A 24407-nucleotide genomic window follows, 5' to 3' on the forward strand; every position below is an offset into this window, starting at 1 on the left:
TACAAGTTATAGCTGACAATGGTATAGACTCAGAACAGTGCGTACAAGTTATAGCTGACAATGGTATAGACCAAGAACAGTGGGTACAAGTTATAGCTGACAATGGTATAGACCCAGAACAGTGCGTACAAGTTATAGCTGACAATGGTATAGACCAAGAACACTGCGTACAAGTTATAGTTGACAATGGTATAGACCCAGAACAGTGGGTACAAGTTATAGTTGACAATGGTATAGACTCAGAACAGTGCGTACAAGTTATAGCTGATAATGGTATGGACCCAGAACAGTGCGTACAAGTTATAGTTGACAATGGTATAGACCAAGAACAGTGGGGTACAAGTTATAGCTGACAATGGTATGGCCCCAGAACAGTGCGTACAAGTTATAGTTGACAATGGTATAGACTCAGAACAGTGCGTACAAGTTATAGCTAACAATGGTATAGACCCAAAACAGTGGATACATGTTATACTGTGAAATCATTAATGTTCGTGGGGCATTAATGTTTGTGGTTTTCGTGGGTAGGGTGATCCACAAATTTAAGATCCGACGAAATATAGACTCTTTATTCACTTTTTCAACTGCCATGTTATGTACATACTAGTTTATTTGTTACAGAAGTCGCAGTATACAGCGTTTATACCTGTCTCACTGTATATTTTAGTATCATTGTTTTGTTAATATATTACTGCCACAAATAATTAACCAAATCAATTATGTAATTTTATGAACCAAATGACAGAAGCACGTGTTTAAACTTGTGCTGTTAATGAAAATCTCAAGATTTACAAGATGTGCGTGATGAGTGTCGGTACTCGATTTTTTGATTTATGAAATAATTAACCGATTACATTGGAGGTTACTGAGCACCCAACGAGACAAACTACAAAACGACGCGTTCAATATATTTATAAAACAAAAACGTGTGAATAAATTTTGAAATGATCTTGTTTACTCAAAAAAACGTACCTTTTCGGTGTTTCCACAGTTTGCAAAATTCTTAATGGCTTCCCTTATCTGTATTTATGATCACGGTACATCTTTTTTTATGACTTTAATTCCCAATTAAATCGATAATTGACAACGGTATATGCACTAATTGGCATGTCGTACCACTTTAGCAAGTGTCATAAACCGTGTGACGTACAAGATGGAAATCACGGGCCAGCGCGTGGAGATTATGCGGACGATCTAGGACGATCGCATATTCGATTTTCTTTTTCAAAAATGAAAAACCACGAATTCAAGTACCCACGAAATTGTTTTTTTTCGGCAAACCACGAAATTTCATGCCAACGAATATAAATGATTTCACAGTAGCTGACAATGGTATAGACCAAGAACAGTGGGTACATGTTTTAGTTGACAATGGTATAGACCAAGGACAGTGCGTACATGTTTTAGTTGACAATGGTATAGACCAAGAACAGTGGGTACAAGTTATAGTTGACAATGGTATGGACCCAGAACAGTGGGTACAAGTTATAGTTGACAATGGTATGGCCCCAGAACAGTGGGTACAAGTTATAGTTGACAATGGTATAGACCCAGAACAGTGGGTACAAGTTATAGTTGACAATGGTATAGACCAAGAACAGTGGGTACAAGTTAAAGTTGACAATGGTATAGACGAAGAACAGTGGGTAGAAGTCATAGTTGACAATGGTATAGACCAAGAACAGTGGGGTTCAAGTTATAGCTGACAATATAATGGACCAAGAACAGTTGGGTAGCGTATAGTTTTAGCTGAATATGAATTACAGAATATCAGACACAAATTAAAAGAATGTTTATATGAGCATTGACATCATGACAGGACAAAAATAACACACATGTAATTTAAACAGTTTTTATTGCACCAATTATTATGAAATTTCATAACATAAAGTGAATAAAATAATATTACTTATAAGCAATTAATCAAGTATGAGTCAAATATAGCAGCATTATATACATTGACAATAACTTAGCAACATTTCATAATCCTCAATAATCTTAAATATATTTACAAGCACTATTTAAACAATATTTATATCCAAGCATCTCAATATTCTCAATGACATAAGCGCTAACAGTTAAAGGGTAATTTATGTGTCAAGACAAGTTGTCCCCCAAAAAGGTTGTTTAAATTTCTTCACATTATTCCTCCATTTGTTTAATTTTCATTCAAATAAAATGTGTAACTTAAGAAAATACAGCATCTCTCAACTCTGAATATGTTTTTCTTCAAAAATTGGTTATCGCCCTCCAAGGAATCAACTATCTTTGAAATCCTTCAACTAATATGAAAATTTTCCACATTTTAACACAACTAAAGAGGGATGAGCTTCAGTAATTGCTTAAAGTCTTTTGGACGACGATCCTGCTGCCACCAACAAACTAATATAGAAAACAGTTAGAGAATAACATGCAGTCACACAAGGTGATTACAGCCACAAACTTGAACGCCCTTAATGTGAAAAACACAAAATAACTTAGAACATTTGAGCAAATAAACTCTGGTTCCTTCTTAATGAAAGACAAAGTGTTAGCAGATACATTTCTGAGGGACTTTCTGAACAAATAAAGTATTTTGCGTACCCATACATATGTGCAAATTAGTTAATCTTGAACAAAAACAACAACAATGGACATACTATATAAATGTTCTAAACAATGGAAAATTATTGTTTCAGTAGTTTTTGAAAAATGAAATAATGATGTTTTTATGGATGGTTTGCAACAGAAACATATTATTGACATATTTGATATTAAACACTACTCATTGGAATTGCTAGAGATCTATTAAAATATTCCAATACTGGATGGCCTACTCTGAAACAATGTTATTAGTTTTTTATATCAAAGTTTACAATGTACTGATTATATTAAATTATACACACAGATTCTAAATGCTGAAAAAATAACTGAGTACAAATGCATAACATAACAAATAAGCACATTGTAGGTGTTTATTTTCTGGTCCGTCAGAATCCAATGACTTAATGTATAATGTCATAGTAGAAACTGCGGTAGGGGTCATTGACAGTGTTGCACCAACAGTTGCTAACAATGAACAGTCTTAATAACATCGAGACTGCTTCCCTGTGGATACCTCTTTTGTGTATATGTGTATTGTAGAAGCAGTCTTTGACTTACGCCAATAAAGTTAAATCATTTATAAAGCTTCAACATGATTTGTAGACAGGCATGTACAGACAGGCATCACTTATCACACTTGGTCAATACATACACCATAAATTGTCATAAATACAAATTATCATCCCATTACAAAATTTGCACAAGTATTAATTAAAACACAACTTAGTATGAAATTGACATGTCGCTAAAATTTGAGTTTTTATGTCTGCTGTAATTATTAAGTTTGTTTAACAAAAGAATACAAGAACCACTTTGTCCACATGCTTGTCTTTGTACGGAGTCTATGGATTTCCATATCACACCCTGACATTATGTCACTTCTTCGTTCATCTGGATGTTCTGATAACTCCTCCACAGCAAACTATTCACTTATCACTTCACGGATCATCCAAAAATACTAGTATATTAAATATTACACAATCACAAAACAGATTGTTGCTACAAAAATGGCCATAATCAGCACCAGGAGAAGAAAGGAGTTCTATGTTGAAAACTTTGTGTATAAGAGTCACTGTCAGTTCGGAGACGTCCACTGCTTGACCGATTTCTCTCGACTGTTACCACAGGCATCTGGACCAGCTGGACAGGTGATTTGTCATCTTTGAGGGCTTGTGTGAGATTTAATATCTGTGGGATGAAACAATATCATGATTAACATAGATATCATGAACAATCTAATTTTAAGACCGGGATAATACATGTGTATGCCAAGATACTGAGTCATATACTTATACACATGTACTCTCAATTGTAAACAAAAGAGCTTAAATTCCCATAAATTGATAGAAGAAAATTCTGTTAAAAAATAGCCAAATATTTGAGATTCTTAAGGCATTCAATATAAATAACATTAGTTAATTGATACATTAATATTTCCCAAGGTTAAGTATAAAGCAATGCTATTTGGTGAACATTATTACAGTTCATACATCGAAACTATCATTTTTCTTCCATCATTCAAAACCACTTGGATATTCTCAAATTTCTTCTCTTTTCCATCCTATCTTCCAATCAACATTATAGCTGAGTCAATTATTCATTTAAATGCATTGTATTGTTAAATATACCATAATCTAAAATATTTAAAAAAATAATGAAACATAACATAATTTCATAATTTCTGTCATTTTCAATTGATAAAAATTTGTTGATACTGTAAACACTATATCTTACAACATATAAGAAAATAAGAGAGGTAATACTATTACTTTTTAGCTATCTCCTCAATCCTTTTAAAAGGTGATACATGTATAATATGTGTTTCAATGTATTTCATGAAATAACTAACGTTTAAACTAATGTTCCCACACAGGTTCATCTCAATGGGGAGGCAAGTAGAGATTTTTCTCATACTGAGTAAACTAAAGACAAGCTGGTCAGGCTCCAGTCTTTTGAAAATTTTGAAGAAATAACTACAAACTTTCTTCTTTTACCAATTAAAAGCCTAGCATGGTTAAATATGTTTACTCATTTGAATCATGGTCCAAAACTTGAAAAATATGTGTTTAGAACAAAAAAATATTTACTTTCATAATAACTCAATTATCATATGAAGTGTACTCAACTTTTTTTTGCAGATTTCATGACCTTATAAAGGAAGGTAATGCTTAAACATCATCAAAATATGAAAAAAACTGGTATTTATTTCCTTCCTAGTTACAAAATAAATAGGACTTAAATAGTGCACTCAGTTAGGTAAGAGTTTTCAGAAACTGGGGCCTGGCCACTGTTTTTAAGAATAAAAGTGAGGGCTCAAAATTGCCATACCTGTCCACGCATCACAGACATCTGCTTATCAAATGTTCCACGGTCAAATCCCTTGTCAGTCTTCAAAGAAAAAGGGAGACACATGTAAGTTGCAGGTGCTTGTTGAGCATTTGGACAAAAATGTGTTCATAATTGTACACAGTGAATATTATAAATATCATAGTTTTTCTTTAATTGTTTACCTTTAAAGTTTCTATAAAATAAAAATAATAATAGCTTTGTTTACAAAAGCATTTATGAGTTGATGGAAAACATCCTATTTCATTTGCATGGTAATGCGGATGTAGATTGGCACGCGTGCACAGAGCTACTTTTTTTTCCGGTTTCAATATTTTATGTTTTAATTATACAATATTTTAGACTTTAATTTTAAGTTATTAATTTCAACATACATATATCTGCTTTGTTATCACAGTGCTTTTATTTTTTTCTATTTGGTCTTAACAACTGCATTTGTTCATATGATTGCTTATTATTGTGATCTCCTATTTCCTGTGAGCTGGTTACCTACATAAGCTGCTATTAGACTGGTTTATTAAAATAGATAAAGTGACTGGTTCCAGGGTCACAACACTCATCAACACAACGCCTACCTTGAATAGTGTATACAGCTCGTCACACAACTCTTGCACAAAGTTCATATCTGACAGCTGGGGAAGAACAAGGTCCTTGATTTCTTGTGAAAACGGGACTTTAGCCTGCGGAAGCCACGCCCAGTGGTACGGGTCTGAAATAAAAGCATATACTTTGTAACAGTGTAATATAACGTTTGTCATAAAATTCATTGTTGAAAGCTTTGAAAGACATAAGATAATTAAAAAGAGCACCGAAAGTGATTGTCAACATTCATCTACTTTTCTTTGATAATCAAGGCTAACAACTCAACACTTTCAACAGCTAGAGTTACCGGACTTATTTCATAAATGTGTATTGCTGTGAGTTGAAATGTTTTAAGTTTAATTGGAATAGTTTTTAGCTAATGCCAAAGCTGAAGGTTTTGTACACTAACGACAATACAAGGTCTACAGCAATTTTCTTCCAAAAACACAAAAAATTGGTTGCAAGTCATCCTACCATAGCTGAATGACTTACGTACATACTCTGAACATTTAAAAATAGTGTATGAATATTCCAGAATTCAACTGAAACCATTTTTTTATGGGAGTAAGCAGCAAGCATCTGCTGCATATTCATGATGCATCTTCACAAGAATGTTTGGTTGAAAGTTGTTTTTCGGAGTTTATATAGTTTAATTCAGTGAAACAAAAAAATAAATAATACAAATCAAAGATTTCTGACGTTGGATGAAACACCTGTTATGTGACACATGTAATGTTCATGTTCTACATGTTAACAGTAATGCCTAAGTATATAAATGAAAAACTCTTACAAGCCCGCCACTCATCCGGGTGTTTAAAGGGAAATGCAAGACCGTTGTCAATGGCAGCTATTGAGATTTCCGGGTTCTCTACAAAACTCCAGTCGCTGTCCTGAAACACGCAAACAAGAACACTGCAAGGGAATGCCATAGCTTGTTTGATAAGGGGCATAATCTGACAACTAGTAAAACCAGAGTTGCGGGACTTGCTCCACATACACCTAGTCTCACTAGCAAAATGTGTAGTACATCTCAACCAAAGACTATTAAAAAAAGATTTGCATTATGACACTTATTGCAGGACTTTCAATCATTGAGAAATAAAAGCTTTTGATGGGTGAAAGTGGCCACATTTCGGCCCCTATATGGCAGATAGAGGGGTCTACTGCTATGAGATTTCAATTTCCAATGACAACCAGGGTAAATTCTTATTCTGTACTTTCTTCTAGCCTTTTACAAAGCTAAGCTTTAACATATTTCTGTGGATTGAAGAATTTCTGAATAGTGCAATGAAATAAATAAAAATGTGTGAACATTTCAAAATAAGGGTTATAGCAAATTCAGATTGTTAATCTAGTTGAAAGAAATGCTGTTTTTAAATGTTTTAGTTCAATGTTATAACAAACCCCTTTTCCGCTGTCTGTTTCGGCAGAGGCTGGTTCATATTTGATTAGCCAGTTGTCATTACCCCGATCTGAAATGTCAAATTTTTACAATGAAATAAAATTAACTGTTTTTTTTTTCATAAATAATGCAGCAATCTTCATTTCACATCCCTTGATGAAAATACAAAACATGAAACATAAGCAGTAAGGTATTTTTTAGGTAAGTATTTGATTCTTTACAAGGGGTTTTAAGGTTGATTCCTGTTCTGGGCGAAAAGGCATGTACAATACTTTGTGTAAGAGATTCATTACATTCATCATTTTTTTTGTGTAATGTAAAAGGTAAAAACTTTTACGTTTGACAAATGTATATAATTGGTATATTTCCACAAATAAAATATAAATAAGCCGGAAATATCATTACTACTAAAGGTAATTAAGCTTAATTTTAATTTCAAAATAATTCAATATACTTATAAAGATTATAATATAATATCAGATACCATACAGATTAAATAACAATGATTTGTTCACTATCTGTACATATATAGAAGCTTAGCATTTATCTATCCATCAAAGTTTTCTCATATCGAGGACACAGTCTGTACATGTGTAGCAGATATTGCTCTGTATACTCAACAATACCATAATCAGGGAAGATAATCAATGTCAATATTTACAAACAAGAGATATTGCAATAACAATTCATAGTTAAACTTTCGATATAGAAAATGAAAATTGCCCTAAACATGGCAGGTGACATTTTTGTTTCAAATTTGTCCTTTTTAGCTTAATTTACTTTTGAGCAATTTCACTCAGTTTAAAATTTGTGACCAAATATTAATTCATTAGAAAATATGGATTCAGTACATGGCAGTTAGCCTCAAAAGCAATTGGTTGAAATGAATGAATCCAGCACTCTTTGCTTAACTGTTATATTTAATGAAGAGAGTCTGCTAGTATCAAATCAAACAGGTGAGACCAGAGAGCATCAAAATGTGAGAAAGTTAGAACCCTGCTTCGAATTTGAAAACTGTATGATTTCTAAAGGAACTTTTAATCAAGCATGGCTTTCATCAACATTCTGCAAATAATCAGTCTTACAATTATCCAGAAATGTCAGCCAATGTAAGCCTTAAGTCAGAAAAAATACTCAAGTCCAGACCTGTGTTTCTTATGATGTAATCCAGCACAACCAGTCGCTCAAACAAATGCTGGAACTTTCTGGCAGTGGATTCTGGCAAAGCCTCTGCATCAAACCGGCGTAACCAGAAGTCTGCGTCCTTGTACCCGTTCACGAACAGTTGGAACGAACCCGACTTTCAATTAGAAAAACACAATAAAACAAGAGCACCGGAGAACAGTTAAAATCACATGCCAATGAATGTTGTCAGTTGTGATTTTTCAGTCAACAAAGTATAAATCCCAATTACTAAAGCCTGAGGTATGGGCCTTGCTTCACAAGTCTGTATAATCGCTGGTTACATGTTTGCCAAGTTGTTATTGTTTTTCTACAACAGTTTTTGTCATACAGGCAAGACAAAGATCCTGACAACAATGATGACAGCAAGGCTATCACATTACCTAAGCTTTTGCTTTGAAAAACTAGACAATGCTTGGATTTTGAAATATGAGTATCAAAAAATACCATAATAGTTTGTAAGTCCTGGCACATAAATAATTATGACTTAAGGTTAAATAGAGTAAGATATAGACACAGAGGTAAAAATATCCCTGAGCAATTTACCTTATTTGGTAGTCCAAGTCTGTGAAATTTTTTGCCAATTTGAGGGAAGTTTCTGTTGATGTTCTTCTTAGTTGTTGCTTTAGCCCGATCTATGGCATTATAGTTAAAGGTACGACTCGACAATTTAACAACCTGAAATATGTATATCAAAGTACTAAAAGCCACACCAATTGAAGTTATTGTTTGACCAAAAAAGTTTGGAATAGTGAGTAAAACAAAACATTTTTTTTTCTCATCTAGTTTAAAAACACACGCTTTTTACTATGATTAATTTCTTAAAACAAAATGTTTTAACTTATTTAAATATAATTTTAAGGAAATACCCCCTAGAAGCTTTAAATTACAAACTGTTTTAGCATATTAGTGTGTCAAAACATGACAATCAGTCTGACTGACAATATCTGAGTTTTTTAAGGGGGAATTAGGAGCAGCAATTTAAAAATGTAAATATTGGAATGGCCTAAAACTTGAAAGTTCATGATGTCCTACAAAATAATATATGTTGTTTTACACAGAAATGAACCACGCCATCATCCACAGTTTTACCTTAGTAGTTGGGACAACATTTAACTGCAGTTTTTGGTCAACTAGACTTGCACCCGATTCAGAAAGGTAACCCTGGTTTGGAACAAGACAACTTCGCCCAAAACAGCACGGACAGCACAGTTTGTGAAGCCATTTGGTCCATTTTGGGTTCAACTTTCCATATGGCTCTTCATCTTTGGGTTTGAACACAGCAATGGTTTTCTGAAAGAAGAAGTACACAATTATCTCATTAATGTCAATAGTTCTTGTGTTTTTTTCATTCTTAAAATATCCAAGTATGCAATAATACCATACAGTAATTAACATGACATGCAATCAGATTGTGTTTTCCCTCGGAAATAACAGCTGGCCTATGTAGGCGTACTATCGGTAAGGTTTCCGTCAAATTCCTAATTAGAAACTTCTTTAAATCAAGGAGAAGAGGCAATTTCAACAAGTTTATCCTGAAATTGAATAGCAAGAATTTTCCCTAATAATAGTTACAGAGGTATAGTACTTGTTGGTAAAAATGCTAAGAAAACTTCACAAACAGGTTCTTCAGTCTAGCTTATGATAAAATTTATTGAATCCAAGTCCACGAGCATTTGTTTATCCCAGGGTTTTCATTGGCTAGATCATTATGAGCTGCTCAGTTTCATTTCAACTTGCAATTTACATTTCAAAGGTGGAAAAAAAAAGAAATGCTTTGAATGATGTCAAACAAAAATACAGAAGATACTAGATTGTCTTTGCTTTCACCGAAGACACTTTTAACATCCTGTACTTGTTGCACATATCCTGCCAATTAAAACAAATTCTAGATCCTTTCTCTTTAATCAAAATGTCAATCTCTGGCAATTACCACTTTGTTAGGCCAGTGTGTTTTAATATGACCCAGAAGGATCAAACTCATGACCTTGGTTTATATATGTGTTAATAACTATGAGCTACAGTGTAAAAGCACTTTTTGGCCTGGATGTATTGCTTTAATAACAATTGTGTAATAATGTCCACCAATTTTTTTTAGTTTGAAATACACCAATTCAGAAAAAGGTGTTTTTTTTATAATGACTGTTTAATTCCCAAAACATGATGATTCATTCACATGTAAACCACTTGAAATCAAATAGTAATTTTTTAAATACAAGTAGGTCCTTGATCATTCAAATATGAATATATATCTAGCAAAACCGAATGACTCAATATACTTCATGGCCACCCAAAAAACAGAAAAAAATGAGGGTCACAATGAATTTATTAAAGCATAGCACCAATCTCATATGGCTCTCAATTCTAAGATTACCATCATTTTTAACAAATCTTACAATAAAAAGAGAAGAAACTGCATAATTCACTGTTATTAGGTTCACTTTCCATTGATTAAATGTCTATAAGGAAAACCACCATGAAATGTATATAAACATATGGTGCACAAGAAGAAATGAACATAAAATAACAATAATTCCAGTGGGATTTCTGCTCACCAGTCAAAACACTAAACAGGCAGGCAACAAATGCATAAAAACAGTTTGTTTAATAAAAACACTTTGCTGCAATATTAAGGTAGAAAGGTTAGAACAACTTTCCCCCCAATATTTTTCTGAGAAAGGTTAATGTATAATTCCTTTAAATGTATGTACCGGGTACACCTATTGGCCTAAATCATTGTTGCAAATGCTACTGGGGTATATCATTTCTCTATACATATTTACACTTATTGACCTAAATCATTGTTGCAGATACTACTGGGGTATCATTTCTCTATACGTATTTACACCTATTGGCCTAAATCATTGTTGCAGATACTACTGGGGTATCATTTCTCTATACGTATTTACACCTATTGGCCTAAATCATTGTTGCAGATACTACTGGGGTATCATTTCTCTATACGTATTTACATCTATTGGCCTAAATCATTGTTGCAGATACTACTGGGGTATCATTTCTCTATACGTATTTACACCTATTGGCCTAAATCATTGTTGCAGATACTACTGGGGTATATCATTTCTCTATAGGTATTTACACCTATTGGCCTAAATCATTGTTGCAGATGCTACTGGGGTATCATTTCTCTATAGGTATTTACACCTATTGGCCTAAATCATTGTTGCAGATACAACTGGGGTATATCATTTCTTTATATGTATGTACACCTGTGGCCTCAAATCATTGTTGCAGATGCTACTTGGGTACTGGTATATCATTTCTTTATATGTATGTAAACCTGTGGCCTTAAATCATTGTTGCAGATGCTACTTGGGTACTGGTATATCATTTCTTTATATGTATGTACACCTGTGGCCTTAAATCATTGTTGCAGATGCTACTGGGGGTATATCATTTCTTTAAATGTATCATGTACACCTATGGCCTAAATCATTGTTGCAGATGCTACTTGGGTACTGGTATATCATTTCTTTATATGTATGTACACCTGTGGCCTTAAATCATTGTTGCAGATGCTACTGGGGTATATCATTTCTTTAAATGTATCATGTACACCTATGGCCTAAATCATTGTTGCAGATGCTACTTGGGTACTGGTATATCATTTCTTTATATGTATGTACACCTGTGGCCTTAAATCATTGTTGCAGATGCTACTGGGGTATATCATTTCTATGTTATATGCTCCATGTGCTTTCTTGCCAAAAACTGAAAATGAACACTCGGAAAAGAAACTCTTATCACCAAAAGATTTTCATGGAAGGCTGTGAAAAGTTGTGTCATTTGAGTTAATGGACAAACAACAGTTTTAATATATTCTTCCGATTAAATTACAGCTCAATAACAATATCTACAATCTAAAGTAATATTTACAGCAACAACCGAGTGCTACAGCTTCCGGAATAATTGCTTAATTAATGATTTTTAGCAGCCGGCCAATTCCTTTCCAGACTTGTTTTGTTACCAGTATCAATTTTCCCAAATTGTTTCAGGGATGTTAAAGGTGCACAATATAGATTCATGCAAAACATTTAAAAAAAAGAATTTCAATGCATTATTTTGTTTAACTCACTTCACTTAAATGATTAAAACCAAGAAAAACATTTGGGAACAGATAATAAAAATAACAGGCTTTATAAATGGGATGTGGCCACAAATTCCGCAGTTAAAAAAGCGACAAAATATCGCTAATAATTGTTTATCCTTACGCAAATCATATGCTGTTTTGTTATGATCATTAAAGTCAAATGACTTAAAAATATTAATGCTGTGAAATAGAAATAAAAAATTGGCATTATATGCCCCTTTAGAGAAACATTATTTGCCAATTCAGATCTTTTTCCATATGTTAAGCTGCTGGAATAACAAAAGAGCTCCAGACAGATGCCAACTGTAACAGTTACACCATAATATTCTCCGTCAATCAAGGGGCATAACTGAACTATTATCACTAAAACAAGAGTTATGGGCCTTACTACATGTACATACATGCATATTGTTCAATATAACGTCCACAATTAAGTGACATATATGAGGAAAATGATCTGAACACATGACTTCATGCGTACCAAGGGATCATTTTAATATTGTTCTGAATGTTTACTACCGTAATGCTTCTTCAATAAGCTATAAGGCATTGGTATATGAATCACACATATTATTATTGCATTATATTCATGTTCAGTTTTGTTCTTAAATCACATACCAGGCTTTTTCATTCTATGTTTATTTTTGTTGAGGCTTTTCCTTTTTTGTAACACATGTTCACTTTGAACGACATGTGATTGAATTGTGTTTTGTATAGTAAAATAATGTATTATACTCTTCCGAACTGGAGAAATACAAGGTGACATATATAGGGTCTATCAGAAATGCTCCTACCAACAATCATGGTTAATTACCGTAAGACTATTGGGATGAGAAATGGACCCAGGGCCACCATGCTTACAAAAAACACAACAATGAATAGAGAGATTGAATGTTTTTGTGTACATGCATTCATACAAGAAATAGCCAGGGGTCATGCAAGTGGTTATTGGCTTTATTTCATTGTACAATAAACAAATCAGGTAGTTGTTGGCAAAAACCATCATATGAATCATAACATCATAATGATCATTAGTTACATTGTCTGACTATTTTCATCTATGTTGAAGGTCTGTTGAACACAAATACTTACTCCCTGTCTGTTGTACACAAAGTAGCATCCACTTGTCCCTTTTTTGCTCAATTTGGGCTGCTGACCAAAGTCGAGCCCCAATTCACATTCATACACAATCTGGGCATATTCTTCTTCACAAGTTTTAAACTTGTTTCCATATGGTGACATGTACGTGTTTGGATCGATTTTGTAATCGAAAGCTTGGTACAGCTCCGGTCCTGCATCCTGACGCTGCACAATGTGTATCGTGTCTGAGTCTGTCATGGCACGTCACAAATATTTCCTGTCTCTTACGCAATTTTAGGCTAATTCGGTTTCCTAATACCCTGTCACACATGACACAGTATCCTCCGTTAATTATTGTCTCACATTTGTCTACGCCATAATCTTCTCGTGGATCTATGTTGCATGATATGCCAAGGGATCCGAATTATTTACTCGTCTTGCAAAATATTTTCTGAAAATCTCAAACTTAATCAATATCTCAAACAGAAAAACATGCCATTAATGCAAACTTGTATATTCCCTTTGTGTTTCTTAAAAAAAGAAAAGAATATAACTTCCTCTTTCACATCTGTACAATAACCGTACAAGTAGGATTTAAACACCTGCTCATATCCTGAACTTGAATTTTCTTAACTGGACATTTAAGTGATTTAATTTGTACACTGACTGGAGGACATGTAGTTATAACATCCTTATCACAACACTACAAATACAGAGAACTTTTACACACTTAAACAGTCTATATTTCCTGAGGGGTTTAAATAAATCAATGACTGGTATTACATTTGATCATTTGATTAATATGACTCTTGAAAAATAACACATGATTGTATGGTAATCTATAATAATAGATTTTGTATTGATTACAGGTCAAAGTAAGGTTGTGAAAGGCAGTCATTTATTTTCTATAATGTACTATTGTATTGTGGTTAATTATTATTGAATGTAGGTTGAAAATGAAATGCTGTAAGTTGAATGCCATCAAAAACAATACATGTTTACATGACGTATGCTTTTAAATAGTGTACACTGGAAGTACAAGATAGGTACATAGTAAAATAACAATAAACAATACTTCCAAAAATGAAACCTTATTATCCAATATACAATAGACACATTCCTAAGACAAAGGCTTTAACATTGTTTAAATTAATACACAGAAGACCATTCACAAATTTGAACCTTAATCCACTGATGAATGGAGATGAAATAAGGATAATCACATGTATCTGTTATCTTTCTGTTTACCTCACAACATTCACAAACTTTTGTATCCATATTTGTACTTCACTCATTTTAAATGATCTTAAATTGTTATCAACATGTTCAACACTAGCCCCATTAGCACATTCTCTTCAGTAAATCAAGGACGATTGACACACTAATTCATACAGAGCATCAAGTTCTGTGTTAACAGAAAATCCTAAATGGACACGTTGTATTGTTTACATTTCCGCTGATCTAAATATATCCAATAGCTTCAATCTGAACAATACTATACTTGATGCGAGCTATTTTCCACATTCTTGCACTTTTTCCAATGTCGAGTCTACTACCCAGGCTGTCCCAATTTATCCAGCGTCACTATTTTCCAATTTCAGACTGTCTACCACTTTTCAACATCAATGATTCTTGTTATACAAATCAGAGGTCCTAAAACTAATTTTACATTGATGATGGTTATCACTGTGTTATGTCTTGTCTGCTGTGTATTACACTTCTAAGGAAACACTTGAGGACTGTAGAGGAAATAAGTATACAGTTATACTGGATTGAAAAAATAATTTGGTCCAATGCTGGACAAAGTTTCAATCCAGACATTCATTTAGAGTATGTGCATGTACAGGGTTTGACCTCCAATCATGACTTGGACCTTTGAGAGGAGCAGTTAATTGTTAAGGTCTGCCCTCACCCCTTGGCTGCAATAGGGCTTGATCCCACCACATTCCTTGTGCTGTGTAGAAGGTGTGTGTGTGTGTGGGGGGGGTATATATGTATATATAGCCAGATCAAACGAAGGAGTTGTATAACACCTAAAATGTAACAGAACCTGGAGAAGAGAAAGAGTGGTCAGTCCTGGTAGTATTTGGGGGACCCACTAGGCTCTGTACAATTTACCTTGGTGAAATCTCATTGCACTGAATTACCCCAAAGCGATGATAATCAGAGTAGGTGACCAAGTTTGACCACTAAGCTAAGTATCAATGACTTGTATAAGATAAGATATAAAACACAAGTATTTCTCAAATTTGAATATGTAGCAGTAAAGTTTGGAAATTCCCCAACATCTTTAGTACAGAATGATAATGGAAATATCTTGCATAAATATTCTCCTTTATGGAGATATATAAGACTTTTGACAGGCTTGTTGTTTGTAAAAAGGTATGACATATATCTATATAAATAAGGAATAAAAGACGATTTGTGTAAAACGTTGCAATGTGTAATTTCTGATTGGCTCAAACTTTTTGTAGCTCAATTGTATATTTCCCAGTGAGTTTGAGCCAACACGGGATTCAACTTTAGATTGTGTTGAGGAAGAAGTTTGGAAACTATTATGTGTGTGTGTGTATTTGCCTGTGCATGTTATATTCTTTTTATGAAGCCATATTGTAAATAACTTACATAGCTTAACAAATTATCTTCAAAAACTAGTACTGTTATAATTACTATAATAATAATAATAATAATGATAATATATTATTGTTATTTTACTATCTTTATCATATATTATCATAATATCGCAAATAGCAGTCATGGCAAAAAAAACTTTTTCATATGAGACATCCAAAATCATGCTTGGAAGGTGAGCTTTAAAACAGGGGAAGTTGTCCTACATTTTGTATTTTACTGTCAGATAATGATTAAAAGACGAAAATTCTGACATAAACCTCTTTCAAATTTTTCTGTACTTAACCATGTTTTGAAAATCAAAACATTTATAGCCATTATTGCCTAATTGTTATACATTTTTTTATCAAGCACTATGTCATTCTTTGAGATATAGACAGGTTTTTAAATGTGGGAAGAACATTGACAGATATGACAGATTTGTCTCCCTTGGCTATGAGCAATTCATTGCCTGCTATTGGACTATGCGTAAAAACATTAGTTATTTACACTTGTATGCTATTTTTAAACAAATATATTGCATTCTAGCTGTGTTTTTATCTTCATTGATATATTTAAAAAAAAAGAACAACTGAAATCTTCAAAAATCAATGATGACAGATGTTGCCATGTTGATAAAACAGGAGTTTACATTTCCAGTACCAGTATTTGTCATTATGATACATAATTTAATACATCAAGCACTAGATTTCGAAGATAATACAGCATACAATAACTATGATAATGTTTCATAGCGGATCCACAAGAATGAGGGGTGGGAGAGGGGTATGTTTAGAGTCTAGTTCGGGGATTCCTGTGGTGGGACGCTCCTTAAATACATAAAATCCTGATCCACCCTTAGAAATTGCAGTAAAAGCATAACAAGTTGTAATATTACACTTCATAAAGTCACAAATATTAACAATTAAAAGAACATTAAACAAAAACAATGCTAGCCCTGCTAATAACCCCATAAAGCTGTTGACAAGCAGATGCACTTTTTATTTCAATTCTAAAAAGGAACCTTTTATTACAAAGTATATGGTACATTTTCTTGCACTGTAGAACTTAAAAACAGTTGCCATAGGTACAATTATTACAAGCAGCCTGGATAGGGGCCAAGTTCTTTTGATGCGAATTTTTAATTTCCATCAAAATAATTAAACACTCTGAAAGCTGCATGGTCATGGATCAGGCCAGAGTTTTTATATCTTTAGATTTACGGGAGCGCCGTACCTAAATATTGCAAAACCCAAATAAAAATAAAATTCATTTTCGTAGTTTTATTTTTATTTTTTCCGACGAACGTTGCTCCAATGTTAAGAAGAAAATAAAATTAGTGTTCTATAACCCATATCCCAGAACCAACTGGTGTACCAATTGTCATTAATTATAGGTCTTTTTACTGCACAAACCACGTAAACCAGTCGGAAATACGCGGGGGGGGGGAACAGAACAGGTACCCGTTACCATAACAACGTCCTGTCAAAAGTGAAAGTAGTTTTTGTCATACCCCTTATTTCTCGCAATTTCTGCAGCTATATAGAAATGTTTTACAACAAAAACGTTCCGATGTTTATGTTTCATTAGTTAAATCAAACCATGGAGAACTTAAAGCGTGTTTATTGTGATTTTTTTTTTATAAATTCAGTATGTTGTTCGCGTTTCGTGGAATGATTGCGAAACTTCCGGTCAAAATAAGGAGACAGAAATTCTTGGGTTGTTTTGTCTATTAAAAGTCGTTGGCGCACGTCGTATATTAACAAGGATGAATTGGATTACAGTGCAAAAATGTATAGCTTCTGACAAACACAAACTGCAAAATGATATCGTGTTCATCATAGTCAAAATGGATATTTTTTTCTGAATTTGACTCTGGGGAGCATTGAACACACTACTTCACGATCACATATTTGAAGAGAAAAACACAAGGTATCGTGATATTCGTAGTTGTTAATTAGTTTAATAATGATTTAGAATTTAAATCGTTATAGAGTACTGAAAATGATGTAATAATAACATAGTGTGTGTTTCCGATAAAACAAAAAATCTGAACATAAGATATCTGGCAGTCAGTGCAAGAAGTCAAACTTATCCGTTGCTTATTGCCAACGGGCATAGCTGGAATTAGAAGGATATTTTTCAGGACTGATTTTAAAATCAGTTCTTAGACCTGGTTTTTTGAAACATATAACACTTGTCAAATTTATCTTAATGCTCCCGAATTTTCTTTGGTGAAGTAAATAAATGTAGATTTTGACTGTCTGTGTATCCGTAAGCCCTGTCAAACTTTGAAGTGAAGAGGAATTTCCATCAGGGCGTCGACTTTTTTTGGTTATTTTTTCTATATCAAAACCACATCACGGTAAATTGTCACGGTACTATTTCGTTAAAAACACATTTGACCTCCTTATTATACCGTGTCTGAAACTTTGTTCAATGTTTGATTACTTCACAATGGAAAGGATATGCTTATACTGTGGGCAAAAGGTTAGAAATGGCCATTTAAACTTCTTTATTACACTGACATGTTTCATAAAATCCATGGGTTGATCATATATGCACCTCATATGCATAGATGCATTCGAACAAATATATACAATTAATTTCAATGAGCGCTTGAACTCCACAGTGTTGAGGTCAATATTTTCAGTCATTAAAAGGATCTTATAATTATGCTTTTGAAACTTTATGGTGATCTATCACCCTTTTTTCAGCCTATGTAATAGCTGACACAAGTAAGGTGTGTTTTGTCTTCATGATATAAGATTTAAAAAATAAAAAAAATCGGAGAAAAATCCGTTTTATTTTTATTTATTTCTCCTTCGGGACATTTTATGCATTTTATTTTTATTTTTATTTCCTCCTCCTTACCCAACTTTTTGAAAAATCTCCCGTAAATCTAAAGATAAAAAAACTCTGGCCTCAGCATAAAGTTCAGAAAAAATCCTTTTTTCCAGCAATTCTTTTACTTGGATGGCTGGATTCCAACAAAAGAAGTACTCGAAATTGCCTTTTGGGTTCAAAACATTTGACATGTTCATCTAATTTTTTTACCATATCAAGTACCGGTATGTGCTCCAACAGCAGATTTGCATGTTGCTCCAATGGAATGTTTAATGAGCTTACTAATTCTTTATCCGAAACATCGTTCCTAACATAAAATGTTATTTTCATTTGTCCTTCAGACTGTAGCTTTAAATAAAACTGTGTGACACAATATAATTTTAACTGTTTTGAAGGTTTACATAATGAAAACTTTAGGCAAATTGGTGTGTCTGCCATATGGAATTCATTTATCAGAATTAATTAAAGGCCTGCAACAAAACTTAACAGAAATAATATTATGTCATTTTGACAATTGAAATGTCGGAAAATAGCTCATTGAGCTAATGTTTCTTGTTAACACACACCCGAAAAAACTCATTTTTGAAATAAAAATAAAATTGTGATTTCGGTTTTTTTTATTTCCGCCGATGAAACTTTATCGCGGCAAATCATTAAAAGCAGAGGACATCGCAATAGCTGTTAAAATGTTGGTGTAAACATCTCTGAAAAGGTTTAAGCCAATGAAAAACATTCATCGGATTTGCAGGCTGGTGCTAAAAACCCGGTATCCGGTACCTTGTATCCCCCGGTATCCGGTATCACTTTCCGATACCGGATTATGTTGATATCGAGGGTTATTATCAGACCATAAATCCAAGTATCCACGGTCCGTTATTAATTGCTTATTGACAACCAATGCATACTTTAAATAACACGGTATCAACATAATCCAGTATCACAAACTGTGATAACGGCTTTTTTCGATATCGATACCTGGTACCAGGTTTTAGCTCACCCCGATTTGCATCGTCATTGATAAAATGGCTGCCCCCATTAGTTCCTGGCGGATAAATATTCGCTGTATAGAAGGAAACAAACAGATAAAAAGCTCTTTTGCTACCTATAACAATGACATGGTTGGTGAATTGGTATCGGACAATTTGCAGCAAAGACAACGCAGTGGAGTGATGGCCGATTCCTTAAATTCTTAATGGCAAATAAATTTACTGAAAATAATTGATTTTTTTATGTCACTTGTCTATTATAACATGCATTAACAAAGTATAAAGAGTGATTAATGAAAATATGAAGTGAACTTGTCAGATAAAACAAATACAAACAAATGTGCACACACTTACATATATAATGACTTGACATTCAAATAGAAAATCATAAAGGATACATCAGTCATCATAGCTTTTGCTTTTCTGTGTGTCCTCCCCCACCCGACCAAAAACTTTTATTTTTATTTTCATTTCCTCCTCCTCTGAAACTTAACATCTCTGGCCGTTAGTAAAACATATAATAAAAAAAGGCCTTATGAAATGCCTTATTTCAAAGTTTTGAAGTCAAAACATGTCTAGTAAAATTATATATATTTACCATGTTTATATTCGTTTTCAAATTCTAAACATTTCTTTCATCATTTAAAATCAAAATAACATCAGTTATTTAATAATATTTTGTTTCATAATATAACATCTTTTTCTCTCAGCCATTTTTTTTTAATACCCCATTAATTAATTTGTTAAGTCTTTCATTGCAACTTGCAAAAAGTTAATGCCTGTCAATTGTTTATTTTGGAACATGCATTCCGGAAAATGCATGAAATTATGACTAATGGACTGCTTGAGTTATTGATAGACCTTTATGTATGATTTTAGTATTTGGGACAAAAAATGGTGTTCTTGTGAGCAACTTAATTAGAGGTTAGGTTTCGAATTATCGGCAGTATATTTAAAATGAAAATAGAAGGAATAAAGTTTGGGACTAAGTAGCCATGTTCTCGACCAATTAGCAGTTATCAAGAATTCGGCTGCAAGAGTTATCGCGGATTTACTGCAACAGTCAAACATTATAACCCATACCATTTTTTTTCTTTTCAATATAAAAAGTATCTGTTTTTGTCTAATTTTCTTAATTTTACCTATATTAAAGTGATATTTCAGTCTTGAAGTTTATATATATAAATAAACGAAGAATGAAAAAGACAAGAGCTGTCGTAAGACAGCGCGCTCGACTTCACCGCTTTGACTTAGAAGTGAATACAATAACAATGTCCCTGTCAAAAGCAATACAACAAATAAATTAAAAAGTGAACAAGAATCACAATGTGACAAAACCAGGTTTTTAATAATTGGCAGAAGAGATTCAGTTTTAAATGCTAATTCTTCTATTTTTTGTAACAGTGACCTTGATCCTAAGGGCCCCAAACACAATCCCATGGAAGTCCTCCATAAACTCTTCTTACATATCAAGCTCTGCATATACTTGTCCTGTATACCAAGTTTGGTCACACTATGTCAACCCTTACTTGTAAAAAGTAAACAGTGACCATAACTCTCGGGGGCCGTAAACACAATCTCATGAAAGGTCTCTATAAACTCTTCCTATATACCAAGTTTGGTCACAATATGTAGACCCTTACTTAAGTTATTCAATACCAACCATTTTCCTATTAATAGTAACCTTGACCTTGATCCCAGGGCCTCAACCTCATTCCAATAAAAGGTCTCCATAAACTCTTCGTATTTACCAAGTTTGGTCTCTTTATGTCAAACCTAGCTAAAAAGCTAAAATTATTCGATACATAAGGTGACTTTGACCCTCCCATTAGCCCGCCCAAACATGACGCAAGTCATTCAAATAACTTGTTTTCCCTTTATGAAAATGCGGTTAAGAATATAAAAATGTGCCTTTCAAAAGAAATTTAAAGAAAAATTAAAAAAAAATCATTCAAGGGCCATAATTTGTATGTAGGGTTAAAATGGAGTTTATAATGTTCCTTATTGTAAGATGGTCATAAATAATTCTGCATAGGTATTAAGTGCTTTGAATGAAGGGTATAGAAGTTTTTTTTATTAAAATCCCAACTTACCCTAAAACTTTAACCTGCCCTTAAACTTAAACCTAAGTCAATCAGGGGCCATAACTTGTATTAAGGATAATATGGAGTTATGTAACCTCATTGTGTGATGGTCCTGAACAACTGTGTGAAGTATTAAGTCAATTGAATGAAGGGAATAGAAGTTATCAATAAATATCCCAACCTACCCTAAAACTTTAACCTAAGTTCAATAGTCAATTAGGGCCCATAATTTGTATAAAGGATAATATGGAGTTATGTAACCTCATTGTGTGATAGCCCTGTGTGAAGTATTAAGTCAATTGAATGAAGGGCATTGGACTTATAAGGGAAAATCCCAACTTGCCCTAAAACTTTAACCTGCCCTAAAACTTTAACCGAAGTCAATCAGGGGCCATAACTTGTATAAAGGATAATATTGAGTTATGTAACCTCATTATGTGATGGTCCTGTACAACTGTGTGAAGTATTAAGTCAATTGAAAGAAGGGTATAGAAGTTATTAATAAATATCCAAACCTGTCCTAAAACTTTAAACTAAGTTCCATAGTTAATCAGGGGCCATAATTTGTATAAAAGATAATATGGAGTTATCTAACGTCATTATGTAACCAGATACCGACGCTGGTGCAAGTAGTATAGCCCTCCTTATTCTTTGAATAGTCGAGCTAAATATTAACCACTTTAATTAGAGCAACATGAAAATCTAAAATGATTCATAAATAAAGAAAAGTTTGATGATTCATTGTAGTATTTTTAAACTTTAGGGATGTTTGAAACAGACACTTCAAATGCAGTCGAAATTAGTCAAGAAGAAAACTGTGGTTGCTAAAGAAACATGAGTCAGGTAATATTTATACATCATCAAAAAATGATGTCTATGATGTCTGATGAAGATTCTTTAAAAAGAAATTATAACACATTGAAAAAATAATTATTTTAGCACTTTTTATTAATGATTATTTGATCTGTTATAATGATGTCCTAAGGTCGAAAATCAATGTGGCTCATATGATCAAGCTTGCGGTGATAATATTACATTTACTTATTTTAGTATAAGCAATTGTTTAAGAAAACTTCTGTAAATTAAGTAGTTGTACAGCATTTTTTTCATCAAAAAACTTTACTGGAATGATAAATTTGTTAAATACATTTTCATATAGCAAATAAAATATCTGACTGTAAATGGTGACCAAATAGCATGTACTACAGTCATATCTAAAGTGTTTCTTGGATCTCCTGGTTCCCCTAGTCCTAAATAACCTTTATCACTAAACTAGAACCCTTCGAACCGCACAAAGACACTCTTATAGTCTCTTGGAAATACAGGACTCTTTTTAATGTCTAGTAACTGCGCGGGTTGAATCTCAAGAGAGTGCATGCATAGACTTTAGGCTGCACCGTAAAGCTCTAAAAAACGCCTCCTTATAGTTGGTCGGGTTACATACAACTAAGTGACAAAGCTTTGTCACAACATAACTATGAAATAGAGGCATTATTATCTTACATGCAGAGTATGACTAATGTACTAAAATTGACTGATCGATTTCTTTATATTTAACATTTAATCAAGCTACAAGTAAAGTTTATTATCCATTATCAGGCTCATAGCTGACAGAAAGCAAATACGCAGTTGCGTAATGAAATTTTGAAAAGTCAAAGTTTTTGTCATACCAAAAGCCCAAATTTAAAATAAAAATCCATGAGGAGTATGGGGTGAAGGGATTATTAAGCTAGTCGCCATCAATTTGAGTAATCCCAAAATGGCCCTAGCTACGAGCCTGATTATCGTTGTTTACTTATTAAAAATGTTGAACTACAAAAAAGGGCATAATAATTATATAACCATTTTCATGATTTTTTGCATGGTTATCTTATTTCTATACTTGTACCTTTTCCTAAAACCTATACTGTACTTACATTATCAATATTTTTTACGAAGTAACTCCCACTAGAGCCTTGGTAAATGCGTTCCGGAAAACGGCCACAGTCGATGGCGTCTTCTGCCATTCGTGCATGTTCCTGAAATACAGGGTCTTCAGGAAAGTGGTTCTCAAAACCACCATACTCGATTTCAAGAGATCTTGGAGCTAAGAGAGGAGATTGTTCTTGATTGCCATCACCGGCTCTGGATTCACGCGTCGGAGAACGCGTAGATCGGTCCAAACGTGGCGCAAACGTCACAGAAACGTTCGTAACGTCAGGTGGCGGACCGTGCTCCATTTGTTCGTCATCAGAGGGTATCAATGACGATAAAGGTCGGTCGATATTCATGTAGATCCCGTGATTATTCGTCGTTAGTAATTTACGCGAAATCTGATGACATTTAACCCGGAAGTTATGACTAATAAATTTCTCATGTTCGGATTTTTGCAATGAAATTTTTTTAATAACTCATGAGGAGTTCAGTAAAATTTCAATTAATTTCAGATTTTTCCTTTAATTGTATTGATATTTATTATTACTTATTGCATCCGTAATATGATAAACATTGAATTCGCAGTTATTTGAGGGGTGAGGTTAAACAAAACCATTAAACACGCAACTAAAACATTACTGTAACAGTTACCTCCCTCATTATATAATGGGACAAATCTG

General features: G+C 33.4%; 1 protein-coding gene across 4 annotated transcripts; it reads right to left on the reverse strand.

Moving 5' to 3' along the window:
* Positions 1-1838: 1838 nt before the first annotated feature.
* On the reverse strand, positions 1839-24134 carry LOC128211719 (phosphatidylinositol 4-kinase type 2-beta-like). Of its 4 annotated transcripts, none has more exons than XM_052916747.1 (10): positions 14535-14820; positions 13299-13737; positions 9188-9388; positions 8642-8773; positions 8060-8213; positions 6916-6983; positions 6302-6401; positions 5505-5638; positions 4912-4971; positions 1839-3771 (listed from the first exon to the last, which is right to left on the reverse strand). In XM_052916747.1, exons 2-10 carry the CDS (start codon positions 13542-13544, stop codon positions 3601-3603), a joined length of 1266 nt encoding a protein of 421 aa, XP_052772707.1. In that variant the 5' UTR covers positions 13545-13737; positions 14535-14820; the 3' UTR covers positions 1839-3600. The 4 variants fall into 4 exon arrangements, with proteins under 4 accessions (XP_052772707.1, XP_052772706.1, XP_052772703.1 ...); XM_052916746.1 differs by having other exon boundaries at positions 14469-14820; XM_052916743.1 differs by lacking the exons at positions 13299-13737; positions 14535-14820 and adding an exon at positions 23730-24134.
* Between the last annotated feature and the right edge of the window lie 273 nt (positions 24135-24407).

Source organism: Mya arenaria, chromosome 12 (genome assembly GCF_026914265.1).
Source record: "Mya arenaria isolate MELC-2E11 chromosome 12, ASM2691426v1".
Taxonomy (NCBI): Eukaryota; Metazoa; Mollusca; class Bivalvia; order Myida; family Myidae; genus Mya; species Mya arenaria.

What these genes read in the sequence shown, in the direction of transcription:
- LOC128211719 (XM_052916743.1), bottom strand. Translation starts at nt 24,083, where the DNA reads ATGAATATCGACCGACCTTTATCGTCATTGATACCCTCTGATGACGAA. An exon ending in ATGTTGTCCCAACTACTAAG is followed by an intron (nt 8,774 to 9,187) that starts GTAAAACTGTGG and finishes TACATATTTCAG; the next exon opens with GTTGTTAAATTGTCGAGTCG. An exon ending in TTACATCATAAGAAACACAG is followed by an intron (nt 6,984 to 8,059) that starts GTCTGGACTTGA and finishes TTGACATTTCAG; the next exon opens with ATCGGGGTAATGACAACTGG.